This window comes from Leptidea sinapis, chromosome 33 (genome assembly GCF_905404315.1).
Source record: "Leptidea sinapis chromosome 33, ilLepSina1.1, whole genome shotgun sequence".
NCBI classification, from domain to species: Eukaryota; Metazoa; Arthropoda; class Insecta; order Lepidoptera; family Pieridae; genus Leptidea; species Leptidea sinapis.
In genome coordinates, this window is record NC_066297.1 from 6647221 (window position 1) to 6666064 (window position 18844).

Consider the following 18844-nt stretch of genomic DNA (forward strand, 5'->3'; position numbering starts at 1 on the left):
TTATGGTTATGACAGTTTCTAGCAAATTTACTTATGTGCCTATGTACATACATAACATTATCAAGAATATATTGAGAAGCAACAGTCAAGATTTAATTTCTTTAAATTCTGCTCGCAATGATTCTTTAGGAGAAGGTATAAATAGTGCAAGTAGACCTCTTCTGCAGCACAAAGATTGTATTAATATCGGCAGCATTACCCCATAAGACATAAACAAAATAGGTCGTATTTAATTTTATAAACTACTACCCATTTGAAAATTTATGCCGCAGACCTGAGAAGAATGGCCCCAAGAAACTTGGCAGGCTTCATTTTTTTTTAATAAATTTCCATAACTATAAAATTTATTCCCTAAAGAGCCTCAGTGGTTATGTCCATCTATTCATCCCCCATCTGAGGTATTGTTAAGAGTCATTTATATATTAATAGCCTTTACCAAATAAAAGTCTAGCAATTTGTTTGAATTTTGTAGCACATGTCATCATCATGTGTAAAAGTATGTACGTCTTACATAAATGTACATAAATTCCCATTAAAAAGAGCTGTTATCAAAAAAACTATTGCCATAACGACATCAATTAGAAAGTTAAATAATAATACATATCTGCTGCGTATAAATGAAATAATGAATTACCACAAAAACTCATATTTTACGATGTTTTTCCTCAGTCTCGGTATGAATTTTCTTTCATATGAGATGAATATGAACTCATAGTAATTGCAAATAATTGTAGGTAAACATTAGACAGTACTAAAACTTACGTAGCATAATTAAAGATTTTCTGCGATGCATTGCTATATTTTACTGTGTTCGTGGAAGTGCAATAAACTGCAGAGTTTATAACTATAGTCAAATATAAAGCCGTAAACATTTTGTCTTACTTCTAAACATTAAAGTGGTTTAACAAATACATCAATGTTTTTATTAATCAGCAAACCAAAAAACAAACACCATCAGCTGTGAACAAAAATATCAAATAATATATTTACTCTGCGAATAATGCACAGAGAATAAAACCACGAATTGACTATGAATTATTCTTATGGTGGCAACCTGCGCTATTTTATTCCTTACCCAGTATAATTATTATAATAAAATCTTTATTGCAGCCATAAAAATCCTATATCACAATATTTAGTAGTTAGTAAGTAGTACTTAAATATATTACATAGTACTTATACAATAAAGTAAAAATACGTAGTACATAAGATTAAATCAGTAAAAAACATAGTTGCGATTTTTCTCAAAATGCACGCTCGAAGATGAAACAGTTTATGGACCCGGACAGAGATGAAAGGATCGTATTTTTCGACGCCAACAATCTGTTCCAGAATCCGATATGTGTCATTATATTGTATCCTGATAGCGCTCATTGTCCTTTGGGTGTATGGTACCCAGAGCTGGCACGTGTACAAGCATAAACAGAATGCTCTAAAGTCTAAGCAGTGTCTACTTAACATCACGTGTGTATCCAGCATATCTGCACGCAATCATGTTGCCACGTTCTTCTATGGAAAACCGCTCCCCTCAGTGTCGGCATCGTCATTCAGGTAACTAGCCTTCCTGCTCTGAAAACCATAAACCTATTCTTAGCTGCATTGTATTTCAAGCCGTGATATATTAAATATTCAAATTCAAATAATTTTATTCAAAATTGGATATAATATCACATATTGAAAGTCAAAAACAACCTATTCGAAAAAGTATGCCTCAAACCTAAGAATAACGGACCCAAGAAACTTCCGCTGAGTTTCTTGCACCCGTTCTTCTTCTTTTTTTTTTCATAAAAATAAGGTTACAATGTAAAATCGTTCAATAAAAATCTAATAGTGGGCGTAATGAGAGAGGTTGCTCCCTTCCCAATATATCATCATTAAGACGTTATCATTCAAGAGAGGCATAGTTACAGCACAGGGTAGGGATGGATACTTAGGGTATTTCTGTTGTAACTTTTACGACAGAAACGTTTTTTAACATTTTTTTATTAAATTTCGTAATAAACATTTGTTTTGAACATTTTCTGGGATCTTGTTGTAAAAGCATATACATCGCCCCACAATTTACAAGAGACTAACTTCACTTAGCAGAGTAGTAGTAGTTTATGTATGATCCTGATGGCGAAGAGTTCAGTACTTTAAGAGGCATATCTTCATCTGCGGTCCCCGATTCCTCGAGTTTCTCCCATATCAAACTATAATTTACTAGGCTGAACGCTCGACTTAGATCGAGGAAACAGGCATAGACTGAAGTGTTTCGGTCTGTGTAGTATTTCACTCTCCTTTTCAAACTTAAAATTGTAGCGTCAGTGGAGATATTGGTACGAAAATCCAAATTTCGCGTCTTCAATTCTTAATTTAGAATTCAAACATTTCTTCTTAGAATTCAATTATCCTTTCGAATATTTGGTAAAGTAAATAAGTCTATAGTTTTAAGTACTGGATTTGGTTCTACTTTTTGGCACAGGAACTACAATAGATTTCATAAATTTTTTGGGAAGAAAACTGAGTATAATAAATTAAAGAGCCTTTATTCAGCCAATGCTTAACTAATTAAAAACTCAATTTTATTTTAACTGTTCTATACTTTGTATTCTTCATCCGTTTCTCTGTCTGTTTGCCTTTTGGCAAAGGCCTCCTCCAACACTTTCCACTTTCTCGGGTGTTTCGCTGTCCTTGTATTTTTATTGCCTACTGCCTTCTTAATCTCGTCTGCCCATCTTCTAAATGTTCTCCTCCTTTGCGATTACCAGCCCTTGGATACCACTTTGTTTTTACTATTACTGTACTCCATTTCTTTCGTCTAATAGTATGACCTGCTTTACTCCATTTTAGTTTTATCACTAATAATTTTGTTTTTTCTCTAATTGTTTTGTTTCGTCTAACTCTTACTTGCTCTCCGTTGGACATGATTTTCGATTTTTGTGTGCTCATTGATAGTCCTATCTTTATGCTTGCCCTATCAAGATCGATCAGCATAGATTATAGGTCTTCCGGGTTTGTCGCGATAATAATTAGGTCATCTGCGAATCTTAGCGATATTTAAGCCGAATTTATCCCACGTCATTCACCTGAAGATGTCCTATACGATTGCTGAGACGAGTTTTGGTGATAGCTGGTTTATTCTTGAAATCACTAACTAATTCTAGAGCTTTTCATAATTTCAAAAATCGTACCTGAATTTGGTCAACCAGTTAGAGTTTACGAAGAATAATGTATATAGGCTTTATCGTGCATGCCCTTCACGTAGATAATTCCACCCTACAATTTGTTTAGCACCGCTCACGTGCACCATGATTGCAGTTACAACCAAGAGTCGCTACAGATAGTAGTGAATTAATAATAATATTTTCATAAGAATTATCTTTTTATCCTTAATGAGACTGACATAAACCTTTTGAACAGTCGTCACGACAACCTGTCCATGAACTGCAGTCATGGAGTGTTTACTAAAAGTCAGAGTTGCATTTTAATTTTAAACCACTAAGTTTCAACCATAACAAAGTGATGTATTTCAACAAACCCGTCACCTCAATATTATTGTCGAATGACACCGGTCGGAGTCGATTAAGGTCTTTCGCTACGAATGATTGCTGTACTGCTGGTTCAATTTCTTTAAGGACCCTTCTAACATCCTTGGTGTTGTTCTTCTTTTTATCGTCACCTTTTCGTTGAATAATCTTGAGCCTTAACAGCTGCTGAAAAGCACGTTATTTCCTGTTTCTATCTTGACTTAATTATAATTCGGCGCACAGCAAAATCTTTAATTCATCTAACACGTCCATTTTATTTTGTACAAAATACACATTTATTATAACATCCTCATCGCTAGAATCTGAATAATTTACTATATGAGTTCACAGGGTCACATAAACCCATTTAAAACTTTTAACTTTAAGTTTTACTTATTTTATATAAGTATTTCACACATCTTTTCGCATGCGGTATTTAACTTTGTAATAAGACCTTTATAACTTAGCATAATTATAAATGTAATTACCAATGGTGAATCTAAATAAATAAACCAAGGGTTAACATTGTAAGAACCCATTATTATAATTATTAATTAATTGCCCATTAATTATATGTACCCATCATTAATTGAATTTTGAAATAATACTCAAAATATGAAGTTTACTTCGAATAAGTATAAGAGACAACAGTTAATAGTTTGACTTGAAAACCGAATAATAATAATTGTAATTTGTAAGTTACAAATAATAATAATAGGGAATACTTGTATCAAAAGCTGTTAAAAGATTAAAAAAATACAAAAAAATCAATGAAGGCACAGAAAGATCTCTAACGTCATAACCCCTAACCAATAGCCATCCAATATTTCAATGACATCAAATGAAGTAAGCCAATACCCACAGATCATTAAATGTCTTTTCTTTGTAAGTGGAAAAAATCAGACTGACATTAATTGAAAATGGCGTCGGTTTGCCGATCAAATGAATCAGTGATTATTTTTTCGTAAATAGTATTTTGAAATAAAAAGCTGTATTATAGATTGTATTAAATATTGTTAACCTGATGATTTAGTCCTCTGATTCTGTGCGTCAAGTTTCGAGCCATGAAGATCGTAGAAATGGTTTTAACTTGGAAGTGATTTTGTGTGTTTACATGATTTCGTTGCGGGTGCTTCAGCTAAAATGCTGCCAACGGTGGAGGAAAGTCGAGGATATGACTTCCAGGATCCGGAAAACGTGGATAAATGGCGAGGATTATTCCTCAATTCCTTTCGAAAGGTTTGCTTACAATAATGTGTCAATACAAAAACAATGAACTTGAAAAAATAAACCTATAGGATAATATAAAATAATACATAATATTTTGTTTCTCGTATAATATGAATCAGTTTAGCGGCTTTTATAAATCGCATAAATATTTGGATAAAGTTTCTATTACCTATAAGGCTATTGTAGTAGTAAGTATTGTAGTGTATTGTAGTAGTAGTAAGTGTATTGTAGTTTTGGTAATGTTTACCTCTTGGTAACATATCCAAAGCTCAAGAGATGATTCATTTCAAGGTACTTTCAGTTATCTATTTCTAATTATTTACAGTGTAGTGGTAGTTTCTTTTTCTATTCATTATTATTTTAAATTCTTTCAGTAGTTAAATTTTTTATTTAAGCCATAATGGTCTCAAAAATTGTGTATATAAATTCTAGATTGATATCATACTTATTTATTTATATTTAAAGAAGTATATTTTTCTGGATTGGAACATACAAAATACAAACAAACAAAAACTAAGTATCTAATATCTAATTTCAACAATGTGTCCCTGGTAGCATTTCGTTGTGCATGCTTTTTATGCACTAGGAGATAATAAACATGTGGGGTGCAAAAGTAAATAGTCACTGTCATCAGTGTCAACATACTCTGAAGCCGGGCCACTATCACTCATGATAATTCATTTCTTTTTCTTTTTTGAACTTACATAAGTCAATAAGTTTCAGAAATTTTAGTGCATCACTTGACACAATATAACATTCTATAAAATAATATGGTAAGTGCTGAAACTGTACACTTAGATTTTAACACTCTTACATGAGTTTCTTGTCACTTCTTCTCATTAAAGCTTAACCTTTACAAAGTGGTGGTTATATCTGACATTGATAAGTGTCATTTTGACCTGAGTGAATAAATGATTTTTCTCCCTTTCTTTTGTTTCAATTATTATAGGGCTGTAAAATTATTTACTGGTCTCAGAATTCAAAACTATTTTCTTCCAGATAACATTTGTTTCTCTGTCACTTTTTTTTATATATTTTGGATATAATATGATAATTTTGGAATAGGAGGACAAACGAGTGTATGGGTCATCTGGTGTTAAGTGATCACTGCCGCCCACATTCTCTTGCAACACCAGAGGAATCATAAGAGTGTTGCCGGCCTTTAAGGAGGGTGTACACACTTTTTTTAAAGGTACCCATGTTGTATTGTCCCGGAAAAACCGCACAAGGAAGCTCATTCCACAGCTTAGTAGTAAAGCTCCTTGAAAACCGCACCGTGGAGGACCGCCACACATCCAGATGGGGATGATATCCTAATTTGTGGCGTGACATGTGAAGGTACTTACAATTAAATGCTAAACTAACTATTGCTTCACTACTCAGCTGAGAAGAAGCCAAGGTAACTAAGACTTATTCTCTCAAATAATTAACTTACTTCACTTTCCAAAATCGGCAGTGCCCCAGGGGACTAGATTTTTCAGATTCACAAAAATTGAAAGTGCCATACTGCACACTATTCCCTCACCAAGTTCTGACCTTTATTTTGTTTATAAGATTCTTTTATTTGCATGGTCTTATAGCTTGATTCATTAGCTTTCAGGTACATTCATTCAATTCATCCTAATTATAAGCAATCTATTAATACACGTAAAATAATACGCATTGACGGCTGCGCCCGCGCCAAAATCTCGCCAATCTCGGCAACTGCGTGGTCTCAAAATATTAACGCCAAACGGTGGGGGGATTGTTATTCAGTTAATTACATAGGGCACTCAAAGTTCTGAGAAATTAAAAAAAATATATGGATATGATAATGAAGTGTACTCCTTCTATGGCCTTCTCATACACTGTTAAAGCTCATACACTGTTCTGGCAAAGAAAACTGGATCTTTTCAGTTGATTTTTATATTTTATGGAATAAAAACAAGTCACATGGTGTCATATCAGGACTATAAGGAAGGTGACCCGTGACATTGACCAGTGTGGTGTCCAGAACATCCCTTGTTTTTAGTGCAATCTAATTGCAATATGCTGAATTTCTTTCTATGTAATTTGTTTGATTTCTTGAATTAAATGCCCAAAGAAAATCTAAACTTAAATATTTCAATCTTGTATGGATTCTTTCCAAATCTGTAAATCATGGAGAAAAACTAAACTTAAAAATAGACTTATTGAAACTCAAAGGATTTAGTCATGATCAGATCACTGTTATTACAAATCCAGCTGTGGATTCCGTTCCTACTACTCTTTCGGAAATGGAATCATCAGGATCACATTGAGTCCTATTGTGGTTTCGCGCCAAAACCATTATAAATTTTGATTTTGAGCAATATTTTTTGTTGTTTACAGACTCCTGACCATCCTATTAGTATTATAAATGTGAAAGTTTGTATGTCTGGATGTATGTTTGAACTTCTTTAACGCAAAAAATACTGTATGGATTTTGATGAAACTTTACAATAATATAGCTTACACACCAGAATAACACTTAGGCTATTATTTATAAAACTATCGCGTGAATTATACTTTATATGGCAAAACAATGTTTGCCGGGTCAGCTAGTTGATGATCAAGATGAATGACTTCTTTTATTTACGTGTATTCACAAATCTCAAAAGAAAAAAATTTGTAATAAAAATTTATGAACTGTGCTTATAATGTAATGAACACTTTTCTGAACGAAATAAGACGAGATAGTCTTACATTACATACATTAGAGGTCTAATATGAAACAGATATAGATACAGACAAAGATAGTCTTTTGAACACATAAAAAAGATCATTGAAGTTTTAATGTACCGAAACTCATCCTAATTTGAATCTGGCTTTATTATTTCGCTCGGAAATAAAGGGATTGCTTGAAGAAGCAACTGACGATGAGCCTCTAGCAATAGCTTGGCTTAAAAGTAACATGAAGAGTTGTGTGGAATCCTGGTTTCCTCTAACTGATGTACCTAAACAATTTGTTATGTTTTATTATAGTGATAACCATCACTTCTTTTGGGGTTGAGCAGGTACTCTACTGTAAAGTAGATCCTGTAGATGAAACCACAACCTGAGATTTGAACAAAGCATACAAGATATTATCAACAATATGTCACACGAACGGTTGGCTCGGTTGGGACAGCACTCGCACGGAATGCGAGAGATCGGGGGTTCGAGTCTCGCATTGTTTATAAAATTTTGATTTTAAATTTGGTATTTCATACTGATATCCCTCACTCATAAATTTTGGTCACAAATTTAATTTGTAAAATGAATACCAAAAGTGAGTTTATCACTTTAAAATAACAAATCTCATTTAATGATGTGACCTGATGTAACTTCAAATTGCTGCAAGTAAATATTAATTTACAAACTCTTCTTTACTTTGGTCCCCTGACTAAAATCAATTTTCTTTTTAGATCCTGGAGAACTTACATCCATCGTTGTCTGCAGAGCAGACAGCCTTTGAGTTTGTGGAGTCACTATGTCTCCGGCTACTTTCCATGCTGTGTGCCATACCAGTGCCAGTTACTATACAGGTTAATTTTAAATTCTACACTCTTTAAACCATTATTTAAGAATTAGCAAGAAAAAAATGGTTAATTATTTACCATTACAGAACATATTATTAGAAAAAATAAATAAAAACAATGTCAAAAAGCTATCCCAAGGAAATTTTTAATCACTAGTTCATCACCCTACTCTGTTTACGTCCTGTCATGACTGATGTCAATAAACATCTAGACTCACAATCACACTCAAAAATTGTCTGAAGTAAAACTCTGCCCAAACGTCTATTAGGCAGAGTTTTCGTTCAGTTGTGTTGCGACCGCGCTTTGAATACAACACCACGCAATGACAGAGTGTTCACTGAAAAACTGTCCAAATAACAGCATATCCAAACTTAAAAAGGATTACTTACTGACTTATTTCAGGTAATTGCCTCTTTAAATTAACAAAATTGTGTAACTAACTTCTTTTTATTCATTTTGCTAGATAATTACATTTTAGTTGATAAAACAAAATATTCTTGCCTCGTGTTACTTTACCGCTTTGAACATTACTGCCACGAATTAAGGTGTTAATTCGAATGAATGTCTTAATGTTATCTGTATAAGTTAATATATACGTTTATACAATGGCGCTCGGATAATTTTTGACAACCTTAATAATAGGCGATTGGAGCTGTTTATTGTTCGTCAATGCCTGTCACTAGGAGGATTTCCACGTTGGCACACTCACTAATAAGTATTGTGTTCAATGTTCATAATTTTAGGTAGACAAAGTACTGTTCTCTTTCTTATGAGTGCGAGTCGGACTCGCCCATGAAGGGGTTACGTAGCAGCAAGTAACAATTTAAAAGTTCTTGTAGTTCATTGTAACTAATCGATGTTTTAATAATAGCGTATTTTTTTAATATAAGTTATTGATAATACGATTTATGACGTATTAAAAATGACTACTTACTAGATCTCGTTCAAAACAATTTTCGGTGGAAGTTTGCATGCTAATGTACATATATTTTTTTTAGTTTTATCATTATCTTGTTTTAGAAGTTCCAGGGGGGGGGATTACACACATTTTACCACTTTGGAAGTGTCTCTAGCGCAAACTATTCAGTTTACGTTCACAGAATACATCTACTTACCAAGTTTCAACAGTATAGTTCTTATAGTTTCGGAAAAAAGTGTTTTTTGCCATTTGGCTATAAATATATATAATATATGACATGAAATATTGTCGATAGTGTTCAAAGTTAGCATAATATAAGAAGTTTCATTTCCTACTTCTTGCTATAGATATGACGTGATTTAAATAAATCTTCCAGGATGTTGAAGAGAGGGTAGCGCGGACTTTCCCGAATCCTTTGGACCGCTGGGCGTTGGGAGAGGCCAGAGATGCCCCAAAACGGAGAAAACTGCTCTTGCCAGCTGACAAACTACACCACCTACTTCAGAAGGTACCGCTTTTATGCGTATGGGCTTATCTATAAGCTTAGGGTTCATACCCATATGCCACGCATGTCCATGGGTGTCTGGTTTTTATTTTACATCGCGTGAGCAGATTGCCCGTTTCTCACCTCCACATTGCAGTTCCTAAGGGACTTTCCCATCTAAAGGCGCCGACGTCATCTGCTGTTTTGTAAATACCACGGAAGTTTGCATGCTCGTTGCTCATGCTTCTAGTCTTCACACGTTGGCTCTGAAATGACGCAGGGGACCACTGGTGGGACTTAACCTTTTCCCGTCTCGTCACTTTTGTATACGTCATGTAATTTGAGACGACTTTGTTGGGTAGATATATCTCTGATGTTAGAAATAGGACTTGCCCTGCCCGGGGATACAAACTTTTAATTTTACACAAAGTCTTTCTTCATTAAAATCTTGTTTTATACCTTAGGGATACAATGTACAATTTCTCTTCGGTATAAATACTTTTTCCAATGTCTGTATCCTCTCTGGTGATTTTGGGTGATATTTTACCCAGGATGTAATCAAATGTTGACGTGGGCATTAAATTGTACCTGCTCAAAGAATTTAGTGGGGTACAATATCATATCTCCATACAAATGAAAAATTCAAAATATTTTTTCTCTCTTTTTATAAAATTTGTCTTCAACACCTCCCATCGTAGGATCAGACTATCTACTAAGAATGTAGACGTCTGGTTGAAGAAATAACCCGTGAATTACCATAGTCACAATCTACTTACCATATGCAGACAACATATTTTAGCCACATAATGGGTACAGGCGATGAAAGTTTGGAAAAAATAACTGTGGTTGGAAATACCAACGGCAAAAGATCGCGCGGTCATTCTCCATGAAGATGGGATTCGCCAAATTAAAGACTCGTCAGAGAAATTCTCCATGGTTGTAAGAGAAGACCTGGACAGAAAGCGGTGGAAGCAGATCATCCACTCCCGATGCAGTTGCATAATCTGACTGGCTGACCACGAACCTCAGACATGAGGGCTTGCTGTGCAATTAATAAAGTGTGTAAATGTACGAGCGTTTAATATTTCAGGAGGTCTTCCCTCACAAAATTGACCCCTCAGTGACAGCGTTCATGATAGGGATACTAGAGTACATAAGCACAGATGTACTGAGGCTGTCAGGGACATTTGTGAAGGAGATATCCCAGAAGTCCGGCTACCTGGTTATCACGAGCAGTGATATCAAGACGGCTATGTGTGCTGATAAGGTTGGTTTTATATCTATCAGATATTATGTCAAAACTGTACATTAAAAAACACAGAAACATAATATATGCTGAGGGATAAAATCTCATACGATCTTGTATTATTAAACTAGCAATAATAAAAAAAACTCTGCTAAATTTTGCTTTGACTGATCGCGCTCTCTTAGTCTAACCGAACCGATTTTACCCGAGCGTGACAGCACAGTCTCATACAATCAACCCACAAAATAAAAAATATTAAACAATTTGATATGTTTTTTAAAATGATAACCTTCACTTCTAGGATTAATACACAAATAAAATTTGAAAACAAAATTTTATGAACGATGCGGGACTCGAACCCACGACCACGAGTGTTCAGTGCGAGTGCTCTGCCAACTGAGCTAACCGTTCGAGTAACGTATCATTATAAAATCGTAAAAAAAATAACTTCAAATATGACAGTCTGTATTTTTATGGCGCCGTCAATCATAAGAATCTCTTATTTTTTTAAAGAAAACAATAAAATATATCGATGATAGGCAGATATAAGATATTAGTTAAATAAGTTAAAAAATATGTTATTGACACAAACCAATGATTCTTTGAGTCCTCCGCAGCGTTTAAATGCGATACCTGTTTATCTATAATATTAAAGTGGTTACTTTAACTCTGTTTATACATTTCACACACAATTTAAAGAGTAAAATATAATTAACACAAACTAAATTTTACATTAATTATGAATAAATTAAGTAGTTAAATAATTGGCATTTTCAGCTCTTGATGGACATGTTTTACCAAGAATCAGAATTGGCTGGTGTGGCTGCTGGCGTTTCGGCTTTGGATAGAGGTCGGAGAGGTTCACTCACATACGGAGAACTAGTGAGAGACTTATTAGCTGATGAGAGAAGTTTTCTGAGGGATTTGAACCTTATTATACGAGTATTTAAGGATGAACTTGAAAAAATTCTGCATTCGGACAACCGGGTAAGTGACAAATATATGAAATTATTGTGGGGTGCCCCAAGGTTTGCACTAAGCCCATATTTAATTTTATTATAAATTTAAACAAATATAAAAAGCGACTAATATCGAGTCGGACTCGCCCATGATGAGTTCCGTGGCAGCAAGTAACATAATATAAAAGTTTTAAAGAAAGAAAAATGATATTAAATTATTTAAATGGAAAAGGCAAAAAAACTGCTCAAAATATCTAATTTTTTTCATCAAACCTCTCTAGAGTTTCAGAAGTATGGAGACCCCCAAAATTTTTATTTTTGTGTGTAAATGTTGCCATTTGGCTCCGGAACCTTAACTAGTGCTTTTCTTGTCATCTATACTAATATTATAAAGCTGCAGTGTTTGTTTGTTTGTTTGAACGCGCTAATCTCTGGTACTACTGGTCCGATTTGAATGATTCTTTCAGTGTTGGGTAGTCCATTTATCGAGGAAGGCTATAGGCTGTTTTTTTTTTCAAAATTAGGGATCCGTAATAATATTGCTATTTTGTAACACAAGGTGTAAAATCGAAAACCTATTTTTGCGTGCGCTGCAAAAACTATTGACAATAGAACAAAATGATGTACAGGCTATAATATAGGCAATATTTTATTACTTATAAAACTATCGCGTGAATTATACTTTATATGGCAAAACAACGTTTGCCGGGTCAACTAGTATATTATATAAGTACTAAAAAATTCAAGTAGTTTCATTCGACATACATAGTGATATTTGTTGTATCCTTTGACAGAAATTGATTCTATAATTTGTGCATTTCAGACAATATCACTAATATTTGGCAACATAGTGGACATATATGAGTTAACGGTTACTCTATTGGGCAATCTCGAAGATGCTATGGAGGTATCACAGGATTCGACGCAACCCTACATTGGCAGTTGCTTTGAAGGTACTCAACTCTTTTTATCTTAAAGTGATATATGAAATACTAGCGACCCACATGGCTGTAATGCGGATACTAAAATATATACTACAGAATGTTTTTATTTAATAAAGCTTACAGCTTTTTTGTCATTAGACAGTACAAATATGTTCTTTTAGAGGTATTTATATGCACGCGATGGCGGTCCCCCGTCGGTACCGCGTTCATGCATTTTAAATCTGTAATATCTTCAAATATATTCATTTAAATGACATTCTCGTAAAAAGCAGTTGATAAGAAATGGTTCCTGTAGGTTATCCCTAAGAGATAGACATATAAAATTGCGGACTTTTTTGGAGAACTTATAAGGGCCGGTATCCACCAAAGTGGAGAAGAGCTGTCAGGTTATTTCCACCAGAGCGGAGAGGAGATGTGAGCTCTGCTTATAGCAACGCTTTCGGGTGCGCTAGGCGCGGGGAGATAACAACGGCGAAAACCACGCAAGAGCGCAGGCGCCGCCCGGCCGCCTTCATCTCCGCACTGCCGCGCTGCTTGATCGCTCGACGCGGCACATAATTCTATAGACAAATGAGGCATCTCCTCTTGATTAATTTCCACCGAAGCTAAGCGGAAAGGAGATGTGGAAATAACGAAATCTGATTAGTTATCACAATACATCTTCTCTTCTCTCCGCTTTGGTGGATACCGGGCCTTAGGTGTACAATGCTAGAGTACATTATTTTAATCTATCATGTATTAGGTAAAAAAAAAAATGTGTTTATTTACGACACATTAGAAACCTCTAAAATTATCAGTATTTATTTGGTATTATAAATATGAAAATACTAAGCATACGTAGGGACAGACAGACTGTGTAAAGCAACCTTGTTTTATACAATGTAGTGATTTGCAAAAACTCAATTTCTTTTATTCAAACAAACAACGGATGTCGTTTATCGGAAGAGTTTTGTCTTAATTGATTAAATCCGACACGTATTTCGCCTCTACACGAGGTATCCTCAGGAGATGTTGACACTGACTGAATTGAATAAGCCGGAAACCGCTCTTTTATACCCTCGTCACATGAATTGGCGTGTTGTGATTGGTCGGTTGTTGTGACGTATTACCCCCGGAAGAGATACGTAACAATGGTGAAGAGACCAAATTTGTTTGTATGTGTGTCCCCCCGATGCGTGAACGCGGATGAAAACGTAATAGTTATGTTATTTACTTATAAAATGTGTTATTTTTTAGAATTGGCGGAAGTGGAGGAGTTTCGGGCTTATGTTAGATATGCAAACATCGTGACGAGGAAAGAGTCGAGGGACGCACTACAGAGGATTGTCGACGATCCTGAAGTGAGTAAAGGACTATTCAAGTTAAGACCACCAGTAGTAAAAATAATATTGATTTAGAAGAGTTATAAATTTGTGCGCGATTGTACCCTCAAATATGTGCGAAAGGAACGATCGCTGGTCCATGCGTCAACTCATGTATGAGTGCTACTTGTGGTGCCAGGTCAACCTGTTATCCCTACTTAATATTATAAATGTGAATGTAAGTTTGTTTGTTACAATTTTACGCCGGAGCTACTGAACCGATTCACTTCGATGAGCTATAAGTATGCCAATAGTAGGTTTAGTTTGCCATAGCAATCTTCCTCGAAATAAGTTTCATATAATATGTTGGGAACGGGAATCGGAACTGGAATAGGACACGAGTTAATCTTCAATTCCAAACTTGCTTATTATTTCTAAAAAACCCTTTTCTACGCGGGCGAAGTCGCGGGCATCAGCTAGTATAATATATATGAAATTGAATTTATTTTGGAAGAAAAACTGACACATTCACACAAAGAGGTCAATGAAAACAAAATATATGCTTAATTTTAATACTTAACTTGCTTAATACAAAAGAAAAAAAAGAAATACTAAATTACGTCGGGTCAACTAAAAGAATAATAGAAATTAAACTTATACGCTAAATCTATTGTAAAAACACAGTTACAAAACAGTTTTATTTAAAAATGTAATACTCGCGTTAATCAGAAAAAAATACTATATATCAAATTGCAAAATTGACTTTCACCTCAGCATAATGTGTAAAAAGCGTTACATTTCAATTTAATAGTTATATAATAATACTAGCTGACCCAGCAAACGTTGTATTGCCGATATTAAAATCGCGATACAAAAGTAACTGTTGATCGTAGATGGGTGAAAATTTGAAGTTGTATTTATTTTTTAATGGTGACTCATAATCAAACAAATTTAAATAAAATGTCAAAAAAATTAAAAAAAAAATTCGTGAAACTTAACATTTAGGGGGATGAAAAATAGATGTTGTCCGATTCTCAGACCTACCCAATATGCACTCAAAATTTCATGAGAATCGTTCAAGCCGTTTCGGAGGAGTTCAATGTTTAACACCATGACACGAGAATTTTATATATTAGATTAACAAATAGTAATGTAGGTTAAATATTTTGCATATTTTCTTTCTTTTTTCCAAGTTAACTTTGATATTGCAACATTTCAGTTGTCGGAGCGGTTGGACACGGCAGGTCACGGGTTCCGACTGGCCGTCAAGTACTACCTGCCGAAGCTACTGCTCAGCCCCGTGACGCACGCGTTGCTCTATCACACCTACGTGTTGGCGCTGCTGCAGATAGCCCCAGCCACCGACGACCGCGAGAGCTTCAAGCAGGTATAAAAAAAAAGTACACATGTCAGAAGTGAAACCTGCATTGTGCATGAACCTCTCAACTGTATATGAAGCCCTGGTACATGTTGCCACATGATTTCAACCTCTATGAAAGACATTACTATTACCGCTACCATATTTATGTTCTCTTGGTGTCTATGTAGTAATACGTCGTGCGCATGTCGTCAGAATATATTAAGGTATACTCGAGTCAAACATTTTTTGTTCTGATTTATTATATTACGTTACGTGTGAACAAAACGAAGGTTGTTTCCTTTGGGAAATAAGGTACGAGACGAGCAGGACATTCAGCTGATAGTTATTGATACGACCTGCCCATTACAATGCAGCGCTGCTCAAGATTATTGAAAAATCCAAAATATCTGAGCGGTACTACAGCTGCGCTCGTCATCTTGAGACATAATGCTTACACATTACTGCTTCACGGCAGAAATAGGCGCCGTTGTGGTACCTATAATCTAGCCGGCATCCTGTGCAAAGCCTCCCTCGGTTCCCGAGCCGTTTTCAAATCCTACTAGCAAAGTACAAAGCCAGGCGCTCTACACCTCTCAGCTCTCATACAACAATGTGTTTCGAACTCTACTGGGGTTGCCATGAAGGTGTAGTGCGTCGAGTATGTTCGCGGTACACAGGGTTGACGCTTATATTGACGCTTTTTATGCTGTAATGCGTAGGGTAAGAGCAGGATTCCTGTTGAGATTGTATAATAATAATTTTATTTTGAAAACTGTAAAACATTACCACCTCAATATTGTACCAAAATTTTTCTTATATAATATTGTTATTTTTAATTAATGTTACCTACTTTAATTTAAGATTGGTTACCGGCGGTTTTTGCTGTCTGAATTTTTTTTTATTTATTTCATTTCAACCGGTAAACTGTTGAAATTTTGCGCAGATCATAAAGCTGTTTCGTCTATAGTTTGAGTTCACTGGAGGTTCATATAGGAGGTGTTACTATTTAATATTTTGTGAAGTATCAACAGTCAAAACATCATTTAGGCGCTAAGTACCATGCCAGACTCTGCACCATCAATTTCCATCATTTACACAATTGTAAATGATGTAACATTTAAATAATTTGTAATGAATATAATATGGCCATTTAAAATTGAATAAATAAGACAAAACTTGCGGATAATAAAATGTAAGAAAAAGCAACTAAGTAACCCTTCTCGTCGACTTCCTATTTCTCAGGCGGCCATTTGCATTACTTTCTACGCATAAACGATCAAAAAAAATCTCAACGACGCCGTCTAGGCTGTCTAGGATTATCGTAAAAGTGAAGTTTGATTATTTGTCAAATTCGAATACTCGTCTCTGACATTTTCAACTAAGAGTAGGGTTAGGGCCGATAATATCGAAAAATGTTTCGTTCGTTCATTCGTCGTTTCGACTTTGAATACGATGTAACTCAGTAGGATTCGACACGACTAATGCCACGATATATCGAATATCGAATTTAGGAGTAGGCGACAAGGAGATTTTACCCTAACTATAAAAGATATCAAAAAAACTTTAAACTGATATTGTAAGTACGTTACCTAATCAGTAAAACGACATAAATAACTTTTTATAAATCAAATGAGAAGTATCAAAAATTTTAATATATTACTGTGCCATATAAATGTATGTATATATTAGTAGTTAAGGAATAATCGCCTGGTCACACTTTACGATAACACCCTGTATCATAATCAGAATCATCAGCCGGAAGACGTCCACTACTGGAGAAAGGCCTCCCCCAAAGATTTCCACGACAATCGGTTCTGCGTTGCCCTCATCCAACGTATTCCGGCGATTTTGGCTAAATCGCCGTTCCATCTTGTCATTCCATCATCAATTATCATCCTGTATATAAAAGCTAAAATCACAGAACTGATATGAGAATGATTTGAACAATAGTTAATTATAATAACTGTAAGACTACTTATTTTCTTATACTTGTATTTTTATTGTTTATGTCGTATTAATATAATATTATCGATTTATTTACAGGTGGAATGCAATCTTCATCCAATTAAGAAGTTACTAGTCAAAGCTCTAGGAAATGGACCTAAAATGTATGTACATGACAAGTATTACCTAAATAAGAATGATTAATAATTAGGTCTGGTTTGCATCAACTAACTTTAAAAATAACAAACATGTTATAGTACCCGCTTAGAAACAATATGTTAAATAGCCATTTTTACATGACGTCATATCTTTAACTGCTAACCGTAACTGTCCAATCGTCGCCGGTTAAAGCTATTGTTAATGTTAAAAAGCGACCTGTCAAAAGTTTCAAATAAATATTCGATATCGACTTGATAGCAAAGAACCGAATGCTCGATTCTGCTGTTATGTGTATAGTAGTATATATGTATATATATATTATACCTGTTTACACCTAACAAGCAACTCTAATGTTCTGGCTGACTGAGAGTTTGAAACCATATTAATTTCAATTGTTTACATAATTTCCATTAATATGACGTAAATGTATAACATGCACGTATTTTTATATCAGGAAGTTAATTATATTAAAATTAATTACCGGTATTTTTTTATTGTCGGGGACCCAGTGCTCTGTGAACGGCTGGATCACTTGGCGTTGCGTAGAGATGTCGTTTCATTGTGTGTCTTCTACCGCATTTATCACAGGGAGTGTTCCGAAGAGCTGTTTAACCTGATTCCTGCCGCCGAATTCCACCTTCGCACGACACGCCACAAGTTAGGATATCATCCCCACCATCTGGATGTGTGGCGGTCCTCCACAGTGCGGTTTTCAAGGAACTTTCTTCCACGTACTACAAAAGCTGAGCTTCCTTATGCGGTGTTTCCGCGACGATACGACATGGGTACCTTCAAAAAAAGCGCATACTCCTTCCTTAAAGGCCGGCAACGCTCCTGTGATTCCTCTGGTGTTGCAAGAGATTGTGGGCGGCGGTGATCACTTAACACCAGGTGACCCGTACGCTCGTTTGTCTTCCTATTCCATAAAAAAAAATTACTTAACGCTAATGTCTCTCTCGTATGTTTTACAGTGAGGGTGCGGTCCGCGGCGCCGCCAGAGCGAGACGGCAACAGGCGATAGAAAAGTGCAACGAGCTGTCGAAACTGATCGACAACTGGGACACGAGAGACGTGGCGCAGTGCTGCAACGAGTTCATACGAGGTACATTCTGACTTCTGCGACTTATTTATTTATAACTAAAAATGTTAACATGCATTATCAGTGCTTCGCGGTCAATCAGCGATTAAACACAACTATGACATCACGATAATATAAGCATTTTATTGTATACATTCGCTGAACACCTCGTCATTGCATGGCGTTGTGCTTA

At 35.2% G+C, this 18844-nt stretch overlaps 2 protein-coding genes across 3 annotated transcripts in view; one reads left to right on the forward strand and one right to left on the reverse strand.

The window, feature by feature from the left end:
- Window positions 1–948, reverse strand: part of LOC126974800 (SID1 transmembrane family member 1-like) — a 32679-nt gene extending 31731 nt beyond the window's left edge. The window contains exon 1 of one of the 2 annotated variants that reach the window (XM_050822479.1): window positions 763–948. In XM_050822479.1, coding sequence (XP_050678436.1) covers window positions 763–872 — 110 coding nt within the window. In that variant the 5' untranslated portion in view covers window positions 873–948. The remainder of the gene's footprint in view (window positions 1–762) is intronic. The other variant, XM_050822480.1, reaches the window with a different exon arrangement.
- Window positions 949–4437: 3489 nt separating this feature from the next.
- LOC126974687 (protein son of sevenless) overlaps window positions 4438–18844 on the forward strand; it is a 52788-nt gene continuing 38381 nt past the window's right edge. Inside the window, exons 1-10 of the mRNA XM_050822245.1 lie at window positions 4438–4748; window positions 8144–8263; window positions 9553–9684; window positions 10751–10927; window positions 11684–11893; window positions 12689–12818; window positions 14046–14149; window positions 15330–15497; window positions 17514–17578; window positions 18545–18675. Of these exons, the coding sequence (XP_050678202.1) occupies window positions 4653–4748; window positions 8144–8263; window positions 9553–9684; window positions 10751–10927; window positions 11684–11893; window positions 12689–12818; window positions 14046–14149; window positions 15330–15497; window positions 17514–17578; window positions 18545–18675 (1333 nt within the window). The 5' untranslated portion in view covers window positions 4438–4652. The remainder of the gene's footprint in view (window positions 4749–8143; window positions 8264–9552; window positions 9685–10750; window positions 10928–11683; window positions 11894–12688; window positions 12819–14045; window positions 14150–15329; window positions 15498–17513; window positions 17579–18544; window positions 18676–18844) is intronic.